General features: G+C 48.5%; 1 protein-coding gene across 7 annotated transcripts in view; it reads left to right on the top strand.

The window, feature by feature from the left end:
• SLC16A1 (solute carrier family 16 member 1) overlaps positions 1-21,561 on the top strand; it is a 41,590-nt gene that overhangs the window by 8,066 nt on the left and 11,963 nt on the right. For 2 of the 7 annotated variants that reach the window (XM_029572600.1, XM_029572596.1), the window contains exon 2: positions 7,252-7,518. In XM_029572600.1, the coding sequence (XP_029428460.1) occupies positions 7,302-7,518 (217 nt within the window). In that variant the 5' untranslated portion in view covers positions 7,252-7,301. Of the gene's footprint in view, positions 1-5,060; positions 5,147-5,226; positions 5,430-7,251; positions 7,519-19,702; positions 19,798-20,670; positions 20,885-21,561 lie in introns of those variants that run through there. The other 5 variants (XM_029572597.1, XM_029572598.1, XM_029572599.1 and 2 more) reach the window with 5 other exon arrangements.

Here is a 21,561-nt window from a genome sequence, read left to right as displayed (position 1 = left end):
ATATTTGCATCTGAAGTTTTTCCTCCACAACAAATCATTTGTGCTTTATTAGTTATTCTGGGTGCAACTTGTCAGCACCCAGCATTCTCCTTTTTTGTAATGGAGCTATCCTGGAACCCAGCCTGGGTTTTGTGGCTCACGCCAACTGGCTTTGCATTAACTATGGTCTATCCTGTAGGTAATGTGTGTGTTGGGGGGATGTTTAAACGGCGCCCCCCGTTTTCTTTTCAAGGGTTTGAGAACTTAATGTGGAAAAAATGCAGAGCGATGCACATGGGGAAAAGTAACCCACACTATAGTTACTAGGGATGTGAATCGTTTTTTGACGATTTAAAATATCGTCCGATATATTTTAAATCGTAAAAAATCGTTAGAGGCGCGATACAATAGGAATTTCCCCGATTTATCGTCAAAAATCGGGGGAAGGGGGAGGGCGGGAAAACCGGCACACTAAAACAACCCTAAAACCCCCCCCCCCAAAATGTTTTAAATTACCTGGGGTCCAGTGGGGGGGTCCCGGTGTGATCTTCCACACTCGGGCCACGGCTGCGCTAATAGAAATGGCGCCGGTGCTACCTTTGCCCTGTCATACGGCCGGCGCCATTTTGCAATACGGCCACGAGTGCAAGAGGTCGCTCCCGGACCCCTGCTGGACTTTTGGCAAGTCTTGTGGGGGTCAGGAGGCCCCCCAAGCTGGCCAAAAGTCCCTGGGGGTCCAGCGGGGGTCCGGGAGCGATCTCCTGCGCTCGTGACGTCGGGGGACAGGAACCAAAATGGCGCCGGCGCTACCTTTGCCCTGTCATATGACAGTCAACAAAATATAGTGACATATAAATATATTTCTCAATCTTTATTAATAACAAAAATATTAAAAACTCCCAAACAAATTTTTTTCTTAAATATACCCCGGATCACCACATTTAAAAATACACCAATACCATATTCTTTCACATCCCATCCATTCAACACATTCACACAACAACCTGTGCAAACAAATTTTTTACAAAAAATTTCTCAAAATTCACATTTAGATACACAACAGCTGTTTCATATGTCTTTTATAAGCAGAAAGAGTCCAATTTCACCACATTTCTTCTTCGTTCCCAAAAACGTCAAACACTTCAATATATCTTTATCCTCTCGACATGTTTCGCCTCTCGTCAGGCTTCTTCAGGAGAGCTTTTGTAAAGTCTCCTACTGCTTATATTCTTATTCTCCTGAAGAAGCCTGACGAGAGGCGAAACATGTCGAGAGGATAAAGAGAGAGGATAAAGATATATTGAAGTGTTTGACGTTTTTGGGAACGAAGAAGAAATGTGGTGAAATTGGACTCTTTCTGCTTATAAAAGACATATGAAACAGCTGTTGTGTATCTAAATGTGAATTTTGAGAAATTTTTTTGTAAAAAATTTTTTTGCATAGGTTGTTGTGTGAATGTGTTGAATGGATGGGATGTGAAAGAATATGGTATTGGTGTATTTTTAAATGTGGTGATCCGGGGTATATTTAAGAAAAAAATTTGGGAGTTTTTAATATTTTTGTTATTAATAAAGATTGAGAAATATATTTATATGTCACTATATTTTGTTGAATATTATTGTTGTGTGATATATTAGATTAATTGCCATAAGTATTGTATCCTGTCATATGACAGGGCAAAGGTAGCGCCAGCGCCATTTCTATTAACGCAGCCGTGGCCCGAGAGTGGAAGATCACACCGGGACCCCCCCCACTGGACCCCAGGTAATTTAAAACATTTTGGGGGGGTTCGGGAGGGTGGGGGATTTATTTTAAAGGGTCGGGGTGGGTTTTAGGGTTGTTTTAGTGTGCCGGTTTTCCCACCCTCCCCCGATTTACGATTTAAATGATTTAAAAAAAAAAAAAACCGCGACGATCAGATTCCCTCCCCCCCCCCCCCCCCCCCAGCCAAAATCGATCGTTAAGACGATCGATCACACGATTCACATCTTTAATAGTTACACGATGTTCAATTGCATATTAGGAAAAAGATCTAGGCGTCATAGTGGATAATACATTGAAATCGTAGGCTCAGCGTGCGGCGGCAGTTTAAAAAAAAAAAAAAAAAAGTTAGGAATTATTAAGAAAGAAATGGATAATGTCATAGTGCCACCTCTGTATCGCTCCATGATGAGACTGCACCTTGAATACTGTGTGCAATTGTGGACGTTGCATCTCAAAAAAGATATAGTTACACTGGAGAAGGTACAGAGAAAGGGTGACCAAAATGATAAAGGGGATGGAACAGCTCCCCTGTGAGGCAAGGCTAAAGAGATTAGGGATATTCAGCTTGGAGAAGAGACCGCTGAGGGGGGGATATGATGGAGGTCTTCAAAATTATGGAAGGACTTGAACGGGTAAATGTGATTTTTCTTTTTCAAATAATACAAGGACTAGGGGACACTTCATGAAGTTAGTAAGTAGCCCATTTTAAAACAAATTGGAGAAAATTTATTTTTCACTCAATACACAATTAAGCTCTGGAATTCATTGCTAGAGGATGTGGTTAAGGCAGGTAGTGTAGCTGGGTTTTAAAAGTTTGGACAAGTTCCGGGAGAAGCCCATAAACTGCTATTAATCGGATAGACGTCAGAAATAGCCGCTACTTATCACTGCGTGATGGCGGCATGGGATCTGCTTACTGTTTGGGATCTTGTCAGGTGCTTGTGACCTGTTGGACAGAGGTGACTGGGCTTGAAGGACTCACCCAGTATGGCAGTTCTTATGTGCTTAGGACCGGTAGCTTGCTATAGAAACAACCAAGGACGGTTTGGGCTGTGTTCACTCAGGGATACTGCCGCCTCCTCCCCCCATCATTTTGAGTTACTGGGGCGGCAGCGACACTATGAACTTGCTGCCTCGTTCATTTTTTTCCACCCTCTGAGGTTTATTTGTGTGACCTGGACTTCACTGACCCGTGTCTGCTCCTTCGGAGTTTTTGCAGTGCAAAGCAGTTTTTGTACCCCTTCCCGGGATTTAGCAGGAGGCATTGCAGTGAGTTGTTGAGTTGCTTCATGAGCTCTGCAGGAAGGCAGCAGTGCAGGTGGGGTCTGTTTTACAGCCCTGCAGGCGTGGAGGCTCCTATCTGATAGGAGAAGAGTGGACTCCATTGTTCCTTTGTCATGCTTTAGATCTGTGGCCCTCAAGGGCCACAATCTGTTCTGGTTTCCAGGATTTCTGCAAGAGAAACCTTTTTGGTTTTCCATTCTGTCTCTTTTTAAAGCATTTTACCGCGGTGCGTGGAAGGGGCAGACCCGGTTGCTTAAGTGGCTCCTGACGCCGACCACATGAGAAGCCATTGGCGCATGTTAAGCTTTTGGCACTTTTCTGCATCCACCTGCGCCCTCCTTGTTGCCTCAGTACAGCGGAAGGGCCCCCTGGCTTCTGAGTAAGGCTAACAGTAATCGGCAGCTCGTAGGCCGTGGATTCGGCAACGTGTCCCCACCCCTGCTGCTCTCGGGAGGGCTCATTAGGGGATTTCTCCTCTGGACTCATCTGCCCCTGTTTTGCGCCGGGAAAGCCGGATGCGCTGGGGGGGGGGGGGGGGGGGGTTAATGACTGGAAAGAAGCAGGAGCCAGGTTGGGTGGGAGGGGAAGCAGAACTGAATGACTGCGTCGGGCAGTGGTCCCTGCGTTCCTGCCATTGCTAGATGTGCCAGAGAGCGGGCCTTCCCCGAATTGGTGGCAGCGGCGGATGAGATCCAGCTCTTAGGACACGAGAGAGCTACAAAATCTGCCTAGTTTTGTGCTGCACGTGTGCACTTCTTCAGTTTGTACACCATCGGGGTGCGTTTCAGCCCCGTCGCCAGCATCTTCTGGCGTCATTCAGCTGGCGTAGCAGCGGTTTGCTAGTCGCCACCAAACATGCCATCCCCCCATGGTTCGCCTTGACTTCAAAGGATACCGCTCGCCTGATGTCCTGCTTATTATTATTATTATTATTATTATTATTATTATTATTATTTTTTAGGTGTGAAAGCTATGGTTGATCCTGTCTGTTGTGGGGCAGAGGGTTAATTACTGACCTACCCAAGATCTGCGCTCCCCACCCCCTCCTGTAATGAGAACAGGATTTGCACGTTCGGTACTCACGCACACACCAGGGCGCTGTACAACAGATTGCAGATAGGCACCATCAGGCCAATGCACTATCCTGTGCTGAGCCTAGCGCACAGGTTAACGAGCGCTCGGACGCTCGTCCATAACCCCTTAAGCATTAACAGGATTAGTGAGGCCAAACGGCGCTCATCGCATGTAAATTCATGTAGATGAGGATATTGGCTATTACCCACTTATATAAAAAATAAATGTGCTTCTGACGTGCACATTTTTACCCTCAAAATTTATGCCTGCCCCGGAGCAGGCGTTAAATTTTGAGGAGCCCGTGAAGTTAACAGAAAAGTGATGTTAAGTCAGAGGAACTGAAAAAAGGAGGAATGTAAAAAAAAACAATAAAAAAAAAACCCATCTTGCTGGCAGTCAGGTTAGGAAAATGGAAACTGATAAATTGAGCGTCTGTTTTCCTGGGCGTCCGATGCTGGGGACACACGGTTTCCCCATGCGGCTCATTGGCATCCTGCGTCGTGCGCCCGGGAGAGGTGGCTGGGTGCCCGTTTGGACGCCCGGATTGCATCGGCCTGAATGAGTCCCTGCTCCAGAGAGCTTACCATCTGCGTCACTCCTAGAGGCGGTGGGAGGTGAAGGTGACTTTCCCAAGGTCGCAGCGAGTGTTGGCGGCTGAAGGCAGGACGGATGTACGGCTGCAGCTCCTGTCGTGTGCGGAGGGCTTCCCTTTCTGTTTGCAGACGGTCGGGGCCTAGTTGCATCCTTGCAGTGTGTGTGTTTTTCCCAGGGAGCACAGCCGGTCCCACTGGGCTGGGGGCGCTGGCTGAGGATTCACTGTGATGAGAGCAGCGAGCCCGGGGGATGCCTGCTGGAGGCAAGGAGCAGGCCCTCAGCAGATCACGTGAGCCCAGTCACTGCCGTACTGACCCTCAATTGACATTTTCCACTGCTAGTCTGCTCCAAATTTGGTAGCTTTGTCCTGACCTTCAGGGCTCCTTACTGTACGCTCAGACAATCGGACCACGGGGAGCTCTGTTCGTGTGCCGGCCTTTCCTGTTCACACGTAAGGGCTTTCTTCCCTGTGACTTGCGATCTTGGCCGTAGAGACAGAAGCTTTGGTTAAAGTCGGCCCTGTTTTCAGTTTGTTATCTTTTTAATGCAGCATGGAGTGGCGACGCTTGCAGTGCATTTCCTCTTTAAGAAGCGTTTCTGGGACCTCGAGGGACTTTTAGCTTCTCCAAGCAAAATTTGTGCTTGAGTGTGCAGATCCTTTGAAGCCGGCTCCCGGTTGCCCCTTCTTTTCGTGACCCGGATCGATGCGATGCAGCTAAGGAGCGCCAGCCTGTGTGTGTGTGTGTTTTGTTGGGGGTGGGGGCCGGGGACGTTTTATAGGTGGTATCTGGTTTTCTTTACTTTCTGGTGGTCTCGTAAACCCTTATTCATGTTAATCCAGTAAAAAGTCTCCTTTAGCACAGCGACAGGTAAAGGGGTCTGTAAGTGGAATAGGTGGTAACAGATATTCGACTTTGGTTTTTCTCTAAAGCCTTGAAAGGATGGCTAGCTTCGCAGAGTGGGCTACTGGCCATTGCATGTGGCAGTCTCATTAATGGGTGTTGAACGGCGAGGTAGAGCCCACCCGTGTGCAGTGAGACTTGGCCGTCCTCGACCTGTGCAGGTTGTGCTATGAAATGGGGGTTTTGGGTCAGCTCGGGGCAAGTGCTGCCATGGGGGGAAGGGTTTGATCCCTAAGCCAGCTGTTCCGCACCCCCGGCTCTATTGGGACTGAGGGCGCTGCAGAGGTAGCGTTCACAGCCCTTCCCTTAATCCCCCCCGCCCTGCCAGGGGAGGGAGTCCCGGTTGTCGCGGGCCACACCTACTGGTTATGAAGTTGCCCTGGTGCAGTGCTCTCGGCCTCAGCACTGTTGCTGCAGCGACCACACGAGGAGAACGAGGAGGAGGAGTGATTAAAGCAGCGGGCTGCAAACGGGGGAAGCCAGGGTTCAAATCCCACTGCTGCTGCTCCTTGTGACCTTGGGCAAGTCACTTCACCCTCAGGTACAAACTTGTAAGCCCTCTGGGGAGAGGGAAATGCCTACAGTACCTGAATGTAATCCGCTTTGAAAGGGCCTGAAAAACAGAATATAAATTAAAAAAAACAAAAACAACCCCAAAATATCCAATAATTAGCTGAGCTAAAGCTGCCGTGGGTTTCCAGCTCTGGTCTTGCGCCTGTATGTAATGACGTGGTCAGCGTAAGAAAAACGCGCACGTAAAACCCGCGGCTTGTTCTGTGCACGCGGAGGAAGCAATCGACTATTCACGGGCTATGCAGGGAGCTGCGCAGTCTTTTAGTGCCTGGGCCGGGCCAGGGCAGGCGTTTAAGTTAAAGCGCGTGGCTGGAGGCCATGATTGTGGTTGGGTATCCGTGCAGCTCTGGGGTAATCGTGGGTTACCTTCCCTTTTCTCGGATGCTATGGTACATTTTGCGAGTAGGCTGAAGAAATCTCTGCTGCGCTTCTGGCACCTGCCGGTACCCCTGCCAAGCAATCTTGGAAGGAAGGTGAAGGGGTTAGAAACTGCTCTACCCGCCTTCAGTCCCACTCCCGGACCACTAACCTCTTCGCTGTGAATCACTCGCGGGTCACAACGTTAACGCAGCTTTCTGCGTGGCTTCTTACATAGGGGGCCTGCGTGTTTGCTCGCATTTTCACGCATCTTTTTTACTTTTGCATGGATTTTCTGGGCGTGCCGCGTTTGCATGCTTGTCCTTTTATTACATCCCGCGGAGGCACCTGCTTTTTGCTGCGCACTGTAAGAAAAATACGCGCCAATTTCATTGCGAGTCTTTTATTACATTGACCCCCTAGGAATGTTTGGTTGGGGGAGGGGGTGCAGGGGAAGGGCCTATTTAAAATAGGGGGGAAGATCCCCAAATGGTTATGAAGGAAGCAACCTGGTACCAGAATCCCAGCACCGCTTCCAAATCGAGCTGGAAGCGCCGCCGGGCCATAGACAGGGGCGATTTCTCTGTGTTGTGTTTCTACGCTGTAAGATTGTTCCATGTTTCCGTCAGATTTCACTCCCACTGTCACTTGTGGCAACGTTCCTCGTTTTTGTGTTTTTTTTAAATTGTCCTTCTTATTCTTCTCTCTCTCTCCACCCCGCCAGATATTTGAATTCCAGGTGAGTGACATCCCTCCCCCCCCCAATCGCTGAAGATGCCCGTGGCGCTCGGCGGACCTCAGGGATACACCCCGCCGGAAGGAGGCTGGGGGTGGGCCGTGGTGGTGGGCGCCTTCATCTCCATCGGATTTTCCTACGCCTTCGCGAAGTCCATCACCGTCTTCTTCAAGGACATCGAGGTCATCTTCGGCGCCACGAGCAGCGAGGTGTCCTGGATCTCGTCCATCATGCTGGCCGTCATGTACGGAGGAGGTAAGACAAATCTAACGTGCGAGCGTTTTTTGTTTTTTTTCCATTACTGCTGCTGTGCTCTTTATTCTAAAGTTTTGTTTGTTTGGTGAAACCAAACACGACATCTCTGGCTACCCAAGGGTTGCAACACGACTTCAAGTCTCTTGTCCCCAGATGCTGAATTATTCTGTTTTCTGTATTGTTTGGCTGTTCCGCATGAAATTGCATGTGGCGGGATTTTTGCCACGCTTGTCAGGATGATGGAGGTTACAGAGAAGATCGGGGTCAGGGGGGGGGGGGGTGAATGGTTTGACAGGAAAGTACAATTTTTATTTTTATTTCAGCCCATGTAGTGTTATCAGTCTGACAAGCGTGGCCATAGCTGGGTCATCACGTGGTCTCCTCCCTTTTGCCCTGTGTCCTTCCTTACACTCTCTCCCTCTGGGATGACCTTGACCTTCTGCTTCTCTTCCTAATCGGCACCACAATAAGGTTAGAAAGTGCCGTGCTAGCGACCCGGGATTCTCACTAGCGGGGTTGGGTGTCGTCCGTGGTGCCTTTCCACCTCACTTTTGCTGTGCCAGGTTTTCAGATCTCAACCAGATGTTGCGCACCGCGGGAGATAACGGATCAGGAAGCGGAGGGCTCAGATCGTGCACGTGGCCTTCTGCCTAGGACGACTCCTTTCTTTCTTTCCTTTTCCGGATGTTTCCATGCCGTTTTGGAGGAAAAGGCGGATGTGTTTTGTGGTTGCACGCTCTGTCTCCTTTTTTTTTTTTTTCTTTTTTTAATTTGGAGTTGTGCTCCTTTTATTGGCTTCCCCTCTGCATTCACTCTTTTTTTTTACGTTTATCCATGTGATGCCTGGTGATTGGTTTCTGCTGACGGCTCCTGTTCTGCCGTCCCAATTTTAATTACGTTTGTAATGGAGGTGGGGTGGGGTAGAGCTTTTGCAAACTTCAAAGAGCGATTATCGCCTACAGCAAGAAAAAAGGAACGTTACTTTCATCTGTCAGCTGAAAGTAATTTGCTGGCACTGCAGTTTTAATCCGGCGCATTGTGCGCTCGCGAAGCTACACTAAATCTTCCCCTGCATTCGGAGATATTTGGGCAGGTTGCTCGTTGCAGTAAAATATTTGGGACACCCTGTTGAGAAAAGGTACGGCACTAGCGATTGGACTGACGATCCTTTTAATGGGCAAAGTAGACAAGACTCTTTTTTTTTTTTTTTTTTTTTTTTTCCTTAAAGTCCATGCATTGCTTGCACGGAGCATCTGCACTGTTGAGATTTCAAACACGTTGCCCAAGTTAAAAATAAATTCCCTCACCCCTAACAAAAAAAAGATTCCTGTATGGGCACGCAGCTCCTGATGCCTGAGAGAGACCAGCATTAAAAAGCAATCTTTCCTGTTCACGCTGGGTGAACTCTAGGATGCCTGCAGGTTAAAACCTTCTGTGCATATTAATATGCAGAGCGGAACGGGCTTGTTCTGTATTGAAAGCTTACATCACTGCAGCTGCTAGTATGCTTTGTTTGAGTCTTGGGTCTTTCTCCTTTCCCCCCCTTATTTTATCCTTTTAGGGAATTTTTGTTTTTGGAATAAAGTGCATGTTGGGTGTATAAGATCACCCATTTGTTTTTTAAATCTTTTGCCCGAGTGTCTGCTTCAGCTGTATTGGATGTGGGGCCTGCAAGGGGCTCTTTCACTGTCTCTGCTGTCTTTTCGCTTTGCATCCATTTGTGCGATGCCCGAATGTGGAGGAGGGGAAGGAGTTCTGATGACAGCACGGCAGTGCCCCTCTGGCACCATCCCAACTGCAAGGTGATGCACACAGGGAAAAATAACCCATGCTATATGTTACACGATGTTAGGGTCCATATTAGGAGTTACCAGCCAGGAAAGAGATCTAGGCGTCATAGTGGATAACACATTGAAATCGTCGGCTCAGTGTGCTGCGGCAGTCAAAAAAGCAAACAGAATGTTGGGAATTATTAGAAAGGGAATGGTGAATAAAACGGAAACTGTCATAATGCCTCTGTATTGCTCCATGGTGAGACCCCACCTGGAATACTGTGTGCAATTCTGGTCGCCGCATCTCAAAAAAGATATAATTGTGATGGAGAAGGTACAGAGAAGGGTGACCAAAATGATAAGGAGGAAAGGCTGAAGAGGTTAGGACTTTTCAGCTTGGAGAAGAGACGGCTGAGGGGGGATATGATAGAGGTCTTTAAAATCATGAGATGTTTAGAACGGGTAGATGTGAATCAGCAAATGTTGCTTACCTGTAACAGGTGTTATCACAAGACAGCAGGATGTTAGTCCTCACCTATGGGTGATATCACAGGATGGAGCCCAATCACGGAACACTTTTGTCAAAGTTTCTAGAACTTTGACACCCACTGGGCAAGCCCAACAATGCACTGACCCTGCATCCAGCAGGGGTCCCTCTTCAGCCTTGTTTACATCTATAGGCAGTACCAAAAATTAAATAAGAAAACGTAATGAATCCAACACTGCAGGGTGGCGGGCGGGTTTCATGAGGACTAACATCCTACTGTCCTGTGCGAACACCTGTTACAGGTAACCGGCACGATGTGCAAACGGTTGTCGGTATATAAAATCAAATAAATCAAATAAATAAATAAATAAATTGACGAGAAATCCTAGCGAAATCAGAGTGTGTAAGGTAAGATGTAGGGACGACAGAGCAGCTTGCTGAGTGGGAGCCCTGATCAACCAATCGTCGAGATAGGGGTAGACATGAACACCTTGGGTCCTGAGGAAGGCTGCTACTACTACGAGACACTTGGTGAAGACTTGTGGTGCAGACGCTAGGCCAACCGGGAGCACTCGGTACTGATAGTGCTTTGGGCCTACCAGGAATCTCAGAAATCTCCAATGAGACGGAGTAATGGCTATGTGGGTGTATGCGTCCTGGAGGTCTAGAGAGCAGAGCCAGTCTCCACTTTGCAGAAGAGGAAGGAGGGAACCCTAGGTTACCATTTTGAACTTTTCTCATTGGAGATACTTGTTGAGGGCACGCAGGTCCAGAATTGGACGAACACCGCCTGATTTTTTTGGGGATTAGAAAGTACCGGGAATAGAATCTGAGGCCCTTTTGGGAGTAGGGCACTGGTTTGATTGCTCTGGATTGAAGAAGGAGGGAGACTTCTTGGTCCAGTAGCTGTGAATGGTCCGATGTTCCCCACGTTAGCCGAGGTGGGGAATCTGGTGGGATGGAGAGAAAGTTCAGGTGATAACCTTGAGAGATTATGGCTAGGACCCACTGGTCCGAGGTGATTGTGAGCCATATGTTGTTGAAATGATACAATCGACCTCCCACTGGTACATGCGGTAGTGGAAGCTGGCTGCTGCTCTCTATGCAGGAGTCCAAAACCGGAAGCAGGTCCTGGCTGAGGAGCTGCTTGTGGTTTTTGCTTACTAGGCTGTTGGGACTGGGCCTTTTGGAAAGGCCTCGTAGAGCAACCTCTAGATCAGGGGTGGGCAATTAATTTTCCCATGGGGCCGCATGAGAAATTGGGATGGTTTTAGAGGGCCGGACTAATATAATTAACTCAGTTCTCAATAGCCCTACTTATGAAAAGACAGCAGTTTACCACCAATGCATGTCCTCTGAGAAAACACAACAAATAAGACCGATACAAACGCTTACATGCTAGCAAAATATCTCATCTCGGTAACAGACACAGAACCGACCTAACATACTCCCAGGATCTGTAGTAATGCACATAAACTAATCCGCACACAGTTACACCTGTATTATGGAATACAAAACAGGAGCAACCCTATCTATGAAACGGCAACACCACAAATATTAAATCAGGTCCTAAAAACCAATACACCTCTTATTAGGAAAACAGAACTAGCAAGCAGCTATAGATCCCCACACAGAAATAATTGTAAAACTATACTAATAAGCAGAATAAATGTTTCAAAACAGCTATGAACAGAATAACATCCAACAATTAAAAACTCATAAAAACTATTAAACATTCTCCAAACACCAATAAAATATTTCAAAAAAGCAGACATCACACAATTAAAATGGCAGTCAAGAAAAATAAACTTAAAGCCACCTTTACTTACCCCCTCCAGCAGCTCTCCTACTCCCCTTCCCTGCAGGCCGCCACACACACCAGAAGCAGCAGTAGAAGCTAAGCTCTATACTTATGGTCCTCTTCCTTAGTGCCCATGTCTCTCACACACACACCATACCAGTCATGCCCCCATGACCAGTTTCTGTCTCTCACACACCAATCATCTCCCAAACAGTCTTTGGCACACACACACCAGTCACCTTCCTGAACAGTTTCTCTCATGCCATACACACACACACACACACACAGGCTTCCCACTCCCGTGTTCTTCTTACATATATGGGCTTCTCACTCTCATAATCACTTTCTCTGTCTCTCTCTCTCACACACACACTCACTCACCAGTCTCTCACTCCCATGTTTGTTCTCTCCACATGCACAGGCTTCTCATTCCCATAATCACTTTCTTTCTCTCTCTCTCTCTCTCTCTCTCTCTCACACACACACACCAGTCACCTGATCTCTCATACATACACACACACACAGGCTTCCCACTCCCAAGTTCTCTTTCAGATATACAGGCTTCTCCCTCCCATGCTGTCTCACACACACCCAGGTTTCTCACTCTCATGCTCACTCTCTTCACATGCACAGGCTTCTCATTCCCAAAATCACTTTCTCTCTGTTACACACACACCAGTCTCTCTCATTTCCATGCTCGCTCTCCACTGCACAGGCTTCTCATTCTCTGAATCACATTCTTTCTCTCACATTCACACACACCAGTCTCTTTCTCTCACACACACAGTCACCTTACCAACCAGTCTCTCGCTCTCATGCATACACACACACACACACACACACACAGGCTTCCCACTCCCATGCTGTCTCACACACACCCAGGTTTCTCACTCTCATGCTCACTCTCTTCACATGCACAGGCTTCTTATTCCCATAATCACTTTCTCTCTGTTACACACACACAAGTCTCTCTCATTTCCATGCTCACTCTCCACGTGCACAGGCTTCTCATTCCCTGAATCACATTCTCTCACATTCACACACACACCAGTCTTTTTCTCTCACACACACCGTCACCTTACCAAGCAGTCTCTCTCTCTCATGCATGCACACTCACCCAGGTTTCTCACTCCCACAACACCAGGCTTCTTACGCTCATGCTTTCCCACATACCCAGACTTCTCACTTCCATGCTTTTTCTCTCTCACACACACACATCAGTCACCTCCCTGACTAATGTCTCACACTCTCACATACACATCAGTCATCTCCCTGAGCAATCACTTTCATTGTCTCTCACATACACACACACATCAGCTCTCTGACCAGTCAATCACACACAGGCTGGCTGGCTGCTTCTCTCTCTTTCTCACTTCCTCTCCCCCCCACCGGAGCACAAATGGGAGCTGCAGCAGCCCCTGAAGGCCAAGAAAGAAGAATCCCATCGGCCGCGGGAGGCTCATGCTGCTGACTCCTTTCTCGATTACTGGCTGCTTCAATTGCTCGGGGACCGACGCTGCAGCCGACGCGGCACAGCTCTTTCTCCTTCCCGCGCACCGCTCCGTGTATCACTTCCTGTTCCGGGTCACGGGAGGGGGGGTGCAGGCGCGGAAAGAAGAAAATGCCAGCCGCGGGGTACCACAGCTTCTAACACTGCTGCCGTTCCCACTGGGCTTGAACGTGCTGACAGCCCAGCGGCAACGGCAGCGGGAGAGACCGGGAGCGCGCGCCGTGGACCGGCAAAAAACTCCCGCGGACTGGTGGTTGGGGACCCCTGAAAAAGACCACGAAAGGCGGAACTGGTAGGTAGGTAGGAAAGAAACTCGAGCGAAGACACGCTGCCCGATTGGCCGGTGCTGGGCACTTGCCCAGCACCGGCCAATCGGGCAGCGTGTCTTCGCTCGAGTCACTCCCTCCCCCCCCACCGAACGCTGTAAAAAAAACAGTTCATTCTCCGCTCCCTCGCTCCCCGATTGGCCGGCCAATCGGGGAGCGAGGGAGCGGAGAATGAGGCACGCTGCCTTCCCTTGCAGAGGGAAGGCAGCGTGCCTCATTCTCCGTCTGCTCTCAGCAGTGGGCGGGCCGGTCACAGACCGTAGGCGGGCCGGATTCAGCCCGCGGGCCGCCCCTTGCCCAGGTCTGCTCTAGATGGTGGTGGATAGAACTTCTTTGGAAGGTAGAACGACTTTTTGGAGTCCTTCCTAAATAATTGTTTGGTCGACTATTCAGAAGGCATCAGAGAGTTGGCGAAGGGTCTCATGATGCTCCTTGAGTTGCGCCACTGTTTGCTGGATCTGTTCACCAAACAGATTGTCCGATCTGCCTTGCAACGGAGACAATCTGTCTTGTACTTCAGGACGCAAGTCCAAAGACTTAAGCAGGCCCATTGTCTTGCCGAAATAGCAGCTGCAGAAACCCTGGAAGCGGTGTCGAATATGTCGTAAGAGGACCTTATTTTGTGTTTCCCCGCTTCAAAACCTTTGTGGACCAGGGTTTGTAGCTGTTTGTGGAACTGCTGAGGTAGGGACTCTGCAAAGTCTGGTATTTGCTTAAATAGGACCCTATTGTACTGGGTCATATAAAGCTGGTAAGAGGCAATCCGAGAGATTAGCATTGATCCCTGGAATACACGCCGACCAATGGTATCCAGGAATTTCTGCTCCTTGCCTGGAGGGAAGGAAGAATGGGGTTTTGAGCGTCATGCCTTCTTTTGGGCAGATTCCACCACCATGAATTGGTGATCCAGTTGAGGTTTCTGGAACCCTTTTGCTGACTGGACCAAGTATGTGGTATCTGCTTTCCGGTTAACTAGTGCTACCGAACCAGGGTGTTCCCAATTCTTCTTGAGAAGATCCAAAAGAACTTGATGGATAGGGATGGAGGTGATTTCTTTGGGAGCATCCAGAAATTGTAACAGCTCCATCATCTGATGTCTGTCTTGCTCAGTCTGTAATTGGAAGGAAACCAATTCAGACATTTCCTTCACAAAATTGATGGATAAGTCCTCTGGAGGAGAACGCTTCCTGCTTTCAGTAGGAGATGGTGGTGATGGTAAATCATCGGTGTCTGGGGACGAATTGTCAGTCTAGGTGTCATAGGGATCAACACCTGTCCCTCTAGGGACCTGAGAGGGTCAGGACAAAGGTTTTCCCGAAGGTCCCAGTCTGGGCTCTAAAGGCATCGAGGGCACTGATGAGGCATCGATGGATGGATCGGCGGCGCCGATGGCCGCACTGGTATCGCTTGGTTGAGGCATCGGCAGGACATCGAATGGAGGAAGACGGAACTGTGTTTCTCCTCCCGATGACAGAACAAGTGGAGAAGGCACTGGCACCATCGGTGACCCGGGGTCCATCGGTGGAAAAGCGGCCATAAGTGCTTCCATTCTCGAGAGCAGCGGTGCTAGCGCTGCTGGAATGGGATCGGTGATCGGTTCCGCAATTGGCACCGGGGTCAGTATCGGAGGAACCTGGAACCTTTGCATCGCCTTATTGATGGCCTCCTGAACCATCCGGTCCAGCTCTTCTCGGAGACCTGGAGCAGTCAGCCCCGGTTCCGGAAGGGGAGAAGGAGCAGAGGCATAGCCAGAGGGACCACCGTTAAAGGTGGAGTCACGGCTCCCAATATCTGTCCAGGTGAGGGTTGCCTCGGTGACCCGGTCTCAGAAAGGGTCGATGCCTTTTCTGGACGGGGCTTCTTCGATGGCGGCTTGGACGATGGCAAGGTCGATGATTTTCCTCCATCGATGGTCTGAGGCTTTTGGTATCGATGCCAGTGCTTCTCTCTACTATCCCCTCGGTCCTGAGGGGGAGCAGAGGTAGTCGATGGCCGGGAAGTCGTCTATGCCGGACGATCACCGGCCGGTGCTCGATGCTGGCGCGATGTGGACGGCGCCGGTTCGGACGACGTCGAAGCAATAGACTGCGTCTGAGTCTGAGAACGAAAGAGAAGTTCCATCTTCTCCATTCTGGCTTTGCGACCCTTTGGTGTCAAGGCATATTTGGTGTAATTCAGGACATCATGCTCATACCCTAGGCACATTACACAGTCTTTATGGGGGTCTGTTATGGACATGATGGGCACAGACGGAACCCTGACGCCATGGCCTTTGAAAAATTGAGCCGCTGTGCGGTCGACGGCCTGTAGGCTGCGAGGGCCAAATTCGGGAATCGACTGAAATCGGGTAAAAATCTTACCGGAGTACCGCAGAAGTAAAAATTCAAGAGGGGGACCCCTGTGGGGTATGAAAGTTTGAAGTAATTCCGTGAGGAAAATTCCTGTCAGGAATCTCTAAGAGCTCCTTAACCTGCGTGGCTACTGCTGCGCAGAAAAAAAGAAGACTGAAGGGGGACCCTGCTGGATGCAGGGTCAGTGCATTGCTGGGCATGCACAGTGGGTGTCAGTCAAAGTTCTAGAAACTTTGACAAAAGTGTTCCGTGATTGGGCTCCATCCTGTGATTTATTTATTTATTTTTAGATTTTTATATACCGGTGTTCCTATATGAAATAAAGATCACATCGGTTTACATTGAAACAGAACATGAAAATTGCCAAAAGGCATTACATAGAACAAGGTTATGAAACTTGGAACAGTGTACATAAGTTCAAAATTTAACAATAACGTTGTAACATTGATGACCAAAAGATAAAGGAGAAAAAAAAAAAAAAAAGACTTAAACAATTAAGTTGACAGGTCTTATTGAGCATAAAAATTATAACGTATAAGTGAGAAAGTCTCAAGTGTCCTGCAGCAAGAGATTAGATACCGAAGTAGGTAGTGGTATGGAAAATGGGGGTTTGTGAAGAAGATATGTTCTTGCTGGTTGGAGGGGAAAAAATGATGATCATGGTCCTGGAAAGCTTGGCTAAAGAGCCAGGTTTAAGTTTTTTTTGAATGAAGAGTGGCAGAACTCAAGCCGAATGTCTGGTGGGAGCGCATTCCATTGAATGGGGCCTGCTGTAGATATGGCACGTTTATGATGCGAGGATTTTGTTGAAGGTACATAGAGTGTGCCTTTATATGCTCCTCTGATGGGTCTAGAGGAGGAGTGAGGGCGTAGTGGTTACATAATTGAAGAGGAGAGATATTGTGAATGGATTTATGAATTACGGTGAGTACTTTATATAGGATCCTTTGCTTTATAGGCAGCCAGTGGAGGAGCTTGAGAATGGGGGTGATGTGATCTCTTTTATTCGTATTGGTAAGGATTCTGGCTGCAGAGTTCTGTAGCATTTGGAGGGGTTTGATGGATGAATATGGAAGGCCAAAGAGAAGCGAATTGCAATAGTCGACTTTTGATAGAATAATGGCTTGTAGGACCATCCGAAAATCGTTGAAATAAAGAAGAGGCTTCAATTTTTTTAAGACTTGTAACTTATAAAAACAGTCTTTGGTGGTTGTGCTTATGAATTTTTTAAAATTGAGCTGATTGTCTAGCATGATACCTAGATCTCGAACATGTGGTGAGTGATTTAATATGGGAGTGGATGAGTTGAGTAGGTCAGCTGGGTTTAGAAGTTTGTAACTTTGACAAAAGTGTTCCGTGATTGGGCTCCATCCTGTGATGTCACCCATATGTGAGGACTAACATCCTGCTTGTCCTGAGAGAAGGTTATTTACTCTTTTGGATAATAGAAGGACTAGGGGGCATTCCATGAAGTTAGCAAGAAGCACATTTAAGACTAATCGGAGAAAATTCTTTTTCACTCAACGCACAATAAAGCTCTGTAATTTGTTGCCAGAGGATGTGGTTAGTGCAGTTAGTATAGCTGTGTTTAAAAAAGGATTGGACAAGTTCTTGGAGGAGAAGTCCATTACCTGCTATTAATCAAGTTGACTTGGAGAACAGCCACTGCTATTACTGGCATCAGCTGCATGGGATCGACTTAGTGTCTGGGTACTTGCCAGGTACTTGTAGCCTGGATTGATGGAAACAGGATGCTGGGCTTGATGGTCCCTCAGTCTGACCCAGTATGCCATATCTTAGGTTCCTATGTTTACTGAATATTAATGTGGCTGTAAGTAAAAGCATCCACAACATCTCCATTAGGAATTTTCAGTCGAAATTTAAACAAAGGAATTGCTCGACCTGCCACCTCCCCTCCCCCCCCCCCCCCCCAGTTGATTCTATGCATGCATTTAAAAAACGTTCATGTTTGTTTTTAATAATTTTCTTATCTGGATGTTTTTATTCCAAAACTGTGAAGAGTACGTAGCTTCGTTTTCTGGTAACTCGCTCTCTCTTTCTCAAAAGCCTTCTTCCTGTAAGTCCCCCCTCCCCCAGCAGCACCTCTATTTTCCCCCTTCCGCACCCCCAGCGCCGGTGAAGAGCAGCCTCGGCCTGGCTTTCTTCTGAGCTGGCTGTGCAGTGGTGATCGCGTTCCGTGCACTTCCTGGTGGTGCACAGGAGGGCCCTTTGCTCCCTGCATGCACTTCACAGGCTGACGTGAATATTAAAGCTTCCTTGGCCGAGAGCGCCTTCGCTTCTGACAATGTCCACTTTGTTCTCTCGGGACTCCAGTAGGTCTCACAAACTGCCATTTAAAGTTTCTGCTTCGCCCTTTTTCTTTTAGCTGTGAAACTATTTGGCTCTTTCAAGTATTTAAGAAGCTTGATATGGAAGTCTATAACAAGGCTTTTATTTTCTGTAAAGATGTTTTTCTGATACCGACTCTCTGCCTTCAGTTAGAGAAACCTTTTGCTTTCTCCTCCGTTTTCGCTAACCCGTTTGAACAGCTGACACCCTCTGGGGCAGTGTAATATAGTGCGCGGCTGGACACGCTGGAATAACTCCTGATGCAATAAGATTATTGCGTCCAAAATGCACATTGAAAGAAGCTCGTAGCTAACAGCATGTAAGTGCCATGGGGACGAGGCTATTAGCTATTGCCCCTGATGTAGAAACCCCCCCCTAGTGCGCAATGCACTAAATGCCAGCCCAGCACCCGTTTTATTGCATCAGCCCCTCTGTGTACATTTGTAAAACAGACCACGAATGCCACAGGCAGGACTAGACAAATGGCCACAGTGCTGTGCATGAGGGCTTTGCATTTTCCTGGCTTCTTTGGATGCCTAATTTTTTTATTTTTTCCACTGACCAGTGCGAGCTGGCTGAAGGAAAGTTTTGCTCGAGTGGTTTTGGAAGGAGACTTCTCGGATCCCCTGACTCTGACTGGACTCTACTGGCCAATGTTTAGCAGGTGAAAATGTCCGGCCACGTGCCCCTTACTGGGATGAGCTTGCTGCCTGTTAATAGAAACACTGTCCTGGTCAATAATTAAGTGGATGTTCATTCACTGCTGAATATCCAGTATATGGACTTGCTACGTTTGCTAGGGAGGCAGGGGGAGGGAAGGATTTTAGTTCTAAGGCTCAGATGTTCTTGGATTTATTTTTAAAACTAAAGAATTTTCTACATTTGATTCGTGACAAGTACTGTGCAAGGTCCCTGCCCCAAGGAGCTTCTTTCTAATTTGAACCCACAAGGTTAAGTAAGGGGTAGAGCTGGGATTGGAGCCTAGGCATCTTTGGGCTTCAGGCAAAAGGGAGTGGAGGAGTAGCCTAGTGGTTACGAGCCAGGGTTCAAATCCCACAGGCACTCCTTCTGACCTTGGGCATATCACTTAACCTTCAGTTGCCTCGGGACGTGGAAAGAAATACATTTTTGTACTGTAGGTAACCCACGTTGAAGCGCTGAAAAGCAGAATACAAATCAAATCCAAATAAATAAGCAGAATCAAATGTTAGGTGGTGAACGTGAATTTGCCGTTCTGGTTAATGTCTCGGATATGAGTTGTCGTGCCTTTATGTTAATTTTTATAGTAACCTCAGCACAGTCCCTGTCAAACTTTGAGACTCAGACTGCAGTGTGAGGGTTCCAGGTTCAAATTCCACCCCCGTCACCCTGAAGCCAGCTGGACCTGGGTGGGGCACGGATGTGGCACACTCGAGCCCAGGAAAGGCAGCTTTTGCTCCAGTGGTGGCTCCAGCCCCCCCCCGCTGTCTCATGTACCGAGTGTGCGCCTTGGACAGGAAGCAGGCGGCGCCCTGGGGGCTGGCAGGGTTCACTTGCACTGCACATCTCGTCTGTCCGGGGAGGGGGGAGAGTGTGAAAGAGAGAGAATAAAATCTCCCCTCGATTCATGCACTTGAGAAACCGCTTCAGTGGAAACGCTTGTTTAGTGACTGACGTTTCCCTGCCTGTCAGAGTTGCGACATGGTGAGTGGTTCTGGTGAGTTGCAGGGTGGCGTGTGGGAGTACGTGACTCGCCCAGCATCCACGGGGACTGTAGCCTCCGAAATGCTGAGTCAAGCAGGGAGGGAACCACTCTGCTCTCACCTTGGTTTCAGTCTGTTCGGTGGATCCTGAATTCTTGCAGCGAGAACCTTAATCCTGTAGCTTTCCCCCTCCCCCCCTCCCCAGTGGCGGGGCGGGAAGGATTAATCTGCTGTTAACATAAACAAATGGGAGCCTTGTGATAGGGCTGTGTTCCCCCATGTGCCTGCCACGCAGAGCTAAATATTAACAAAACCAAAAGTATTTTACAAAGAGCACAAGCTGGACACTGTGAGTCATCCCACCCCTACCGCTGGTTTTCAGACTTGACTGAACCTTGTGTTTCTTTCTTTCTTTTTTAATATATGAGCATAAACCATTTTTGGGTGATCCTGTCAGCAGCTAAAATCAGACTCCCCTCCCAGCTTTCCTCTGGTTTGAATTTATCTCCTGCGGGGGATAGTTCCGGAAGCTTCTCCTGCTTAGCCTGCCTGTCGTTATGAATATATTGGGAGGGTGCTGATCTCTTCAAAGCTTCCTGCAGACCTCACACTGAAAGAGGATTGGCATGAATACAGCACGGACGGCTGAAGAGTGGATCCTCGTGAGAGCCCCTTGCAAGGGTCACACTGATATGTTTACAGCATGGACAGCTGAACGCTAAAGAGCGGATCTTCCTCAGGGACGAGGGACCTGTGTGGTTTCCAGAGTAGGACCGCATGCAGGGTTCACGCTGGTACGTGTAAAGCATGAATACAGCACAAATGGCTGAAGAGCGGATCTTCCTCAGGGAGAAGGGACCTGTGAGGTCTTCTGAGCAGGATCGCATGCAGGGTTCACTCTGGTACGCATAAAGCATGAATACAGCACGGACGGCTGAAGAGCGGATCTTCCTCAGGGAGAGAAGGGACCTGTGTGGTCTCCTGAGCAGGACCCCATGCAGGGCTCACGCTGGTATGCATGAATACAGCACGGATGGCTGAAGAGTGGATCTTCCTCAGAGCCCCATACTGGGGTCTCACTAATATAGGTAAACCTAAGCGATATTGCAGGTTTGCCTTTCTACAAGTGATAATCAAAATCTGTGCCAAAGTAGATTTGTCTAGAAAGTGTGGAAAACACGAGGAGAGATCTAGTGAAGCTTGAGGAATGGTCTAGAATCTGGCAGCTGAGATGTCATGCCTTTGGGTCACAAAACCCCAAAAAGCAGTCTAGTGCAGGGGATGAAGTTCTTTGTACAAAACAAGAACGGGATCTGGCGATGATCGTGTCTCATGACCTTAAGGTGGCCAAACAGGTAGATAAGGCCGTGGCAAAAGCCAGAGGGCTGTTTGGATTCCCGGGGCGAGGGATAGCAAGGGGGGGGAGGAGGAGGCGGTTGCCCCTGTGTATGTCTCGGGGGGGGGGGGGGGGGGAGGAGGCGGTTGCCCCTGTGTACGTCTCTGGGGTGCAATTCTGGAGACCGCACCTTCGAAAGGACTGAAACCGAATAGTTTTGTCTAGAGGGCAGTGCCAGACATGGTCTTCATGGATGAGTTAGGATGGAGACATTTAAGTAGCCCCAAGAACGACCTGCACAGGAGGGGAGGCTCTGGGACAGGGGTCACAGGGTAGAGAGAAAGGGGCAACACGTTTCTTTACGGAGAGGATGATGGATGCGCCCAGTGCGGAGAAGCACAGAGGGGTCTGGGCAGGAAATGTGGAAGG

The sequence above is a fragment of the Rhinatrema bivittatum genome, chromosome 12 (genome assembly GCF_901001135.1).
Source record: "Rhinatrema bivittatum chromosome 12, aRhiBiv1.1, whole genome shotgun sequence".
NCBI classification, from domain to species: Eukaryota; Metazoa; Chordata; class Amphibia; order Gymnophiona; family Rhinatrematidae; genus Rhinatrema; species Rhinatrema bivittatum.
The sequence above is the reverse complement of the archived record's forward strand: the minus strand, read 5'-3'. Positions and strand labels throughout refer to the sequence as shown.